General features: G+C 44.8%; 1 protein-coding gene across 1 annotated transcript; it reads right to left on the bottom strand.

The window, feature by feature from the left end:
* Positions 1 to 607: 607 nt before the first annotated feature.
* Positions 608 to 4,851, bottom strand: Polr3k (RNA polymerase III subunit K). The gene is made up of 3 exons (XM_032891058.1): positions 4,604 to 4,851; positions 3,324 to 3,411; positions 608 to 1,311 (listed from the first exon to the last, which is right to left on the bottom strand). Exons 1-3 carry the CDS (start codon positions 4,712 to 4,714, stop codon positions 1,184 to 1,186), a joined length of 327 nt encoding a protein of 108 aa, XP_032746949.1. The 5' UTR covers positions 4,715 to 4,851; the 3' UTR covers positions 608 to 1,183.
* Between the last annotated feature and the right edge of the window lie 1,548 nt (positions 4,852 to 6,399).

The following is a 6,399-nucleotide window of genomic DNA, read 5'->3' as shown; positions in this document are numbered from 1 at the left end:
TAGGACTTAGAATAAACAGGGCAATTAAGTTGTGTACTAGTTGGGGAACAGGCTCAAGCCTAAACATTTACTCATAAATATAATTAAGTCTCAGAGTTGTTATTCTGGGGAACAAAGAGGCCGGGTGGAAAACCCCAAGGTAATGCCTCTGCACATCTGTGCCACCCTTGGGTAGCAGTTTAAAATACTGATTTTGAAGACATCAGCTATTCATGGGAGGAATCTGTTATTTTAGATCTCCTTACTACCTACATTCCTCATCATGCGTACGACTGTCCAGCTGCACAGAACGGAACAGCACTTCTCACATATAAATACGTCCACCTTATGGAGTAATACCATGAGTGGTTTGTTACTCTTGTTTGGTAGAGGATTTCATGCTTATGAGTCTCTGAGACACTCTCACCAGAAGTCAGTCCACATACGAGCTCATTCTACACATACCTTAATATGTAACTTTCCTAAATTTATTGAGGCTGAAATAGATTATTGGATGGGGTTCAAATGCTAGGTACAAGCTCTACTGTAGATCTTTCTCCAAACCTGGTAATAGAAAGTGGTTTTGGTTACTTTTAAATTCCTATCAAAATCATCCAGAAAGTCCAACTCACAGAATAGTTTTGTTTATTAATCATACAAGGTGAATCATGTAATTCCAGAATTTTAAAGTGACTTTCAGTATGTTTATAAGTATTTTCACAATTTCTCTAAAAAGAAAAAAAATCAGGGCTAGAGATACAGCCAGTACTTATCTAGCATGCATGAGGCTCAGAGTTCAATCCCCGCACTGCACAGAATGAAAATGGTTCACATGTAGGAGGTTCAAGATCATCATGGGCGGTGGTGGCACCCAGCACTCCAGAGGCAGAGGGAGGTGGATATTGAGTTCAAGGTCACCTTGGTCTACACAGCAAGGGCAGCGCAAGGACTACACAGAGAAAACCTGTCTTGAAAAACTAAAAAACAAAAAAGACTGGCTAAAACCCAAGTTCCAAGTTCGAATGTAGGACCAGGACCTGAGCCAAGTGACATCCTTTCGTGAAGCTCCCAAGGACCTGAGAGCCGCTAACTTGCAGATGAGCTCTATTCACCCAGGTCCTTCACCACAGAAGATCGGCTTCCTACCATACAGCAAAGACCTTCAGCACATAGAAGTCATGCTCACAGCTGGGCAAGTCCGGCCCTAATCCCTCCAGCGATGTCCACACTGAGCATTGCAGCACTTATAGAAGGTGGTCATTGGCTCGTCCGCAGAACGGGTCTGAAGCTGCATGAAGTAGGCACGGGGATGCTCACATTTTGGACATGGCTCTGGCAAACAGAAAAGCAAGTTTCCACATTACAAACACTGTTAAATGTGGGCAAACATTTCATCCTCATGCTCATCTACACCCCCCTGCCAATGGCGAGGTTGCCAATAGCAACACCCTTTCCACAGCACATCAACAAGGAGACCAGAGAGACCTTGTTTTATAAAAGCAACAAAAGTCCTGAAATTTGAAAATGAGTAGAGGCTTAAGGTCTTTTTGAAGCCCCTCCCCTTCCATCCCTGGGTTCCACTTCCCTTCTCAAATCTGGTTGAATGGCTGAAAATAGCCTGTTATTGTCTCCTTTGTGGGAATGTAACAAAAACACAGTCCACTGAGGTAGCAAGAATCTAGCACTTGGGAAACTGAAGTAAGAGGCTTGCAACAAAGCCAGCCTGGAATACACAGCAAGATTCTATCTTAAAGATAAACAAATAACTTAAAACAAACACATAAAGGCCTCAAAGTCACTAAGTAGCTAAGATTGAACTGATTTTCCTGTCTCCATCTCTCAGCTGTGCTACCATCCCTAGCTAATGATAACTTTTAACAGAGGAGATCTGGATATTCCTCTACAGAGGAAAAGATTGCTAATCACACATGTGCTCTTCCTTCTAAAAGAGGTACTAGGCCATTTTCTCTCATTCCATTATCACATTTAAATCTATCAAACAAATCAAGATGTAAACATTTACTTTTTAATACCTCCAGTTGCAAATATCAAGCCCCCCTAATTTTTTATAATTATTTTATGTGCATGTTTTGCCTTTGGGTAGTCTGTGCACCACGTTCATGCAGTACCCCTGGGTGCAAGTAGAGGGCATTAGATCACCTGAAACTACAAGTACAGAAGGTCTGAGCTGCCAGGTGGAAGTTGGGAAGGAAACCCAGTCCCAGGCTCTCAACCACTGAAATCCTACCCCACAGCTATCTATCGGTTGACAGAATGGCTGAGCCAGGGTCTCAAGAAGCCCAGATAAGCACTGAGCCTTCTGCCTCCACCCAGAGAGCACCAGAATCGTAACTGGAATCATAAGCTTGAGCAACCATCCTTCGTCCACCCTTATAAATTTTTTTAAATCCATATAATAAAAAATAAAACGAAATGAAAATAAGACTAGGGCTGATCATTTTCTCAGTGTTGGTATTTGAAAATACATACAACACAATTTTCATGAGAAGCCCACACCCACTAGAGCATGGATCTCCCCTTCCCAACAACTATATATAAATCAATGCTAAAACTTTTTTGTAATGAACTCCAAATTTGCTTCAAAAAGAGAATATTTGCCAGATTTATTTTTTAATTATATTTGTCCACATCGGACTTGAGACTCTAAATGAAACAACGGTTCAGGTATCACTATAGTAACTTTGCTTTAAAGAATCCTTGAAAGAATCTACTTTGAAAAAAAATGTTAATACAGTCAGGTGCCAGTGGCAGATACTTTAGTACCAGCATGTGGGGGGCAGACAGGTGGATCTCCGAGGTCAAGACACTCAGAGCTACACAGTGAAACCAGGCCTCAAAAAACAAAATCAGTTAACAACAACAAAAATGTAAAAGACTTTAGAGTGCCTACACTGTAATTAAAACACATCACCAAAATATTTCATGCACTAGCTATTTGATATTACATTGTTATTTACATCTTCTTAAGTTCTTTTACACTTGTGCGTGCCCATGTGTGCATGGAGGGAGGTACAAAAAAACTCCCCATGAGTCAGCTCTCTCCTACTATCTGGGCTCCAAGTATCAAACTCAGGCTAACAGATCTGGCAACAAGTGCTTTCACCTGCTGTGTTATCTAGCTGGCCCTAATAACAGACAAGACTGCATTATAATACTAAATTTATTATTAGTATTAAACACTGAGGGCTGGAAATACAGCTTTCTGGGTTCCAACACAAGCACCACACACACAAACTAGCGACAACGATATAAAATATAAAATATAATAATAAGTAATAACAAACAAGGTTGAGTCACTGGCTCTGTTACGGGAAAATCCTCACCTGCAGTAGAGTCCACATTCTCCCAGGCAGCTGCTCCACCAAGCACATCATCCACTTCTTTTAGCTTTGGATACTTTCGGTTTGTTACCTAACAGACACAAGCCACCAGATTGGAAGTAATTGTACAGTTTTACAAGTCGGTCACTAAGCCACAACCTCCCTCCAGCATTTCCTCTACAAAATTTGTCTTCTTCAAAGAGCAGTGTGAGTAATGAAATGTAGGGGTTTTGTGACTCGGATGTTCCCCCAAACAGAACAAAGGTTCTAGAGACCGAAGGAAACACCAGACAGAAGTGAAAGGAAAAAACAGCCTAGTAAAACCTTGCTCTTCTCTCATACCCCTATGACGCCTAATAATCCAACAGGAAAGACAGACAAATGAAGTCACTTAGCTGGGTATACCAGCACCCCAGGTCACATTTGGATGCTTTCCTATGTTTATCAGGCATCCCTGGAACTTAGAAATTCTGTCACAATTCATCTTACCACAAATCCTGACTCTAAACTCCTACCACACAGCTCTAATGTGCAAACATTAGGAACGAGGAGTCACCAGGGCCCAGTGCTGCACATCTGCAGTCACTGAACTAAGGCACGGAGGTAAAGAGGAACGGGAATTAAGGTACACAAAACACCGAGGGCTGGAAACATAGCTTTCTGGGTTCCAACACAAGCACTACATACACAAAGTGGCAACAACGATATAAAACATTAGAAGACAATGAGTTCTGTGAAAACCTTAAGGGAATGAGGATAAACAGAAAGAACTGGGTTTGGCTTTTCTGTGCTCTGTGTGTGCTATGCAGCCCAGATGAGCCTTGAACCTATTCTCCTGCCGAGTGCTAGAATTATAGGTGCACAAACAGCCGCACGGGCTGACATTTAAATAAGGCAGCCATTATTTTAAAAGAGGAGAGGGAGAGAGAAACAGGGAGGCACACATGCACCAGAGAGGAGGGAAGAGGGAGACGAGAACGAGAAGTGCGTCTCTCTGCGTAGTTATTCAGGGAAGAACGACTCGGGCGGAGGGAAGAACCTGACAGCACTGCGTGCATGAAGATTCTCAGGAATCGAGACGGGATGGGAGCAAACGAGCAACTAAAGAACCCGAGGATTTGAAATCAGAGGTGAGGACCGGACTAGAATCTGGCAAGGTCCAGCGTAGGGGGATGAACTAAAATTCGCACAATTTCTGAGCGGGCAGCGGGGAGGTCCGAGCGCGCCGACGCCTGCCCTGGGCCCCGCGGACCGCAGGGAGAGCTCCCGCCTGTGGACCTCACCTTGCGGGTGATGTTATGGACGTACGGGCACGTGTTGCAGGCGAAGCGGTGACAGCGCTGCCCCTCCTCCACAATGAGGCCGTTCCCGCAGCCCGGGCAGAACAGCAGCATTGCTCAGCTCCCACACGGCGGCTCCGTGTGGCGCTGCCGCGGTTCAGGCGCCCAATCAGAAGCCGTCTCCCTTCCTCCGTTACGGGCAACCGGCGATCGGCAAGACGTTCCCGGTAGGCACTGCGGCGGGCAGCCTCGCGCATGCCATTGGTCACCGCCGATAACCCTTCCCCATCCAGCCAATAGCATGCTGTCTGCCCTCGCTGTCCGTGTAGCTTCTGCCCGTGCGCACGTCTCCTTAGCTGAAACGCAGACTAATGGTGCCGGCAGATGGCAGCACCTGGGGAGCCTGATGGTGGTGAGAGGGACTGGGTGATGAGGTGCTCCCGAGCTGCAGTATCTAGGCCTAGGCCTGGAAGCTTCTACCCTCTGTAAAATCTAATTCAGGCCTAGAAGGTTTTCAGCTTCTGAGACTCACTGCGGAATAAGCGCACCCCTTCTAGTTCTGAGCGCTGGTTGGCTGGTTCAACTCAGCTGTTCCGGCTCAAACTGATTGAATTTGGCTTCTCTCTCTCAGCCTTTCCTCAATTGCTCTCTCTGCTTGGCTTCATACTAACTTTTGACAATCTGTTCTAATCTTCTGGCACATTCTGTCTTCATCTGTGTCTAGCTTGTTCTCTGTAAAAACTGTCCCAGGAAAACTGCCTCCTTCTCTCTCATGAGAGTTGGGCATACCCTATTCTGTAAAAAAAACAAAAAAACAAAAACAAAAAAAAACCAACCTGTCTAATTCCTCACTTTGTTGGACACTCAATTAAGCATCACTTTTTTAAAAAATGATTTATTTATTTAAAGTACACTGTAGCTATCTTCAGACACACCAGAAGAGGGCATCAGATCTCATTACAGACGAGATGAGATGTGGTTACTGGGATTTGAACTCAGGACTTCTGGAAGAAGAGTCAGTGAACCACTGAGCCATATCTCCAGCCCTAGACATCATTTTCAAATATGGGTGATACCTTCTACAATCTAACCTGACCTTCATTGTTGGGCATTAAAGGAGCATTCTAAGGGTGTGTCTGTATTCCAGCCAGCGGGATTAAAGGGTGTGTGCCAAGGGCCGAGTCACACCACAACTAGAAACAGGTTTTTCCAGTAAACACAATCCCAGAGTTCATGGTATGATAAAGAAAAAGCCTGCAACAATGAACCTGAAGTTCCACCCTCCGGCTTCCAACCTTAGTCCTGAAGAGCTGATCTAAAACAGCTGGATGGTAGGTATTCCAGTAACAGCCTGACCAACATCAGGCGAGGTCTACCATGTAGATTCTGGAGGCCCATGCGCAACACATGCACACTTTTCCTAGTCACTTGTGTGTCTCCTTGTTCCCAAATATTTGCAGGTGAAGAGGCTAAAGCATGGAGCTCCCAGCTCAAGTCTCCGTTGGTTAACTCTGCATGTTTCTTTGAGGGATTCTTGGGGGGATAATTTAGGGGCTCTGATCAAGTCTACACCAGGAAAACTATAGGCTATGCTTTGAGTTCACAATGGGATGCCAGGCCTGTGCCTGGTAACAGCTTGGAAGTTAAACACTATCTGTTGTTCATCAACTTGACAGTGAGGTCAGGGTCCAAAACAAAGCTCTAGTACCAGCTGGACCCCTCCTTCTAGTGACATCACTTCCTGTTCATTATTTTACTAGGAACTGAGAAGCAGCTCAGTACAGGTGGGAGACCCATCA

The sequence above is a fragment of the Rattus rattus genome, chromosome 1 (genome assembly GCF_011064425.1).
Source record: "Rattus rattus isolate New Zealand chromosome 1, Rrattus_CSIRO_v1, whole genome shotgun sequence".
In the NCBI taxonomy this organism is placed as follows: Eukaryota; Metazoa; Chordata; class Mammalia; order Rodentia; family Muridae; genus Rattus; species Rattus rattus.
This window is presented reverse-complemented; position numbering and strand designations above follow the sequence as displayed.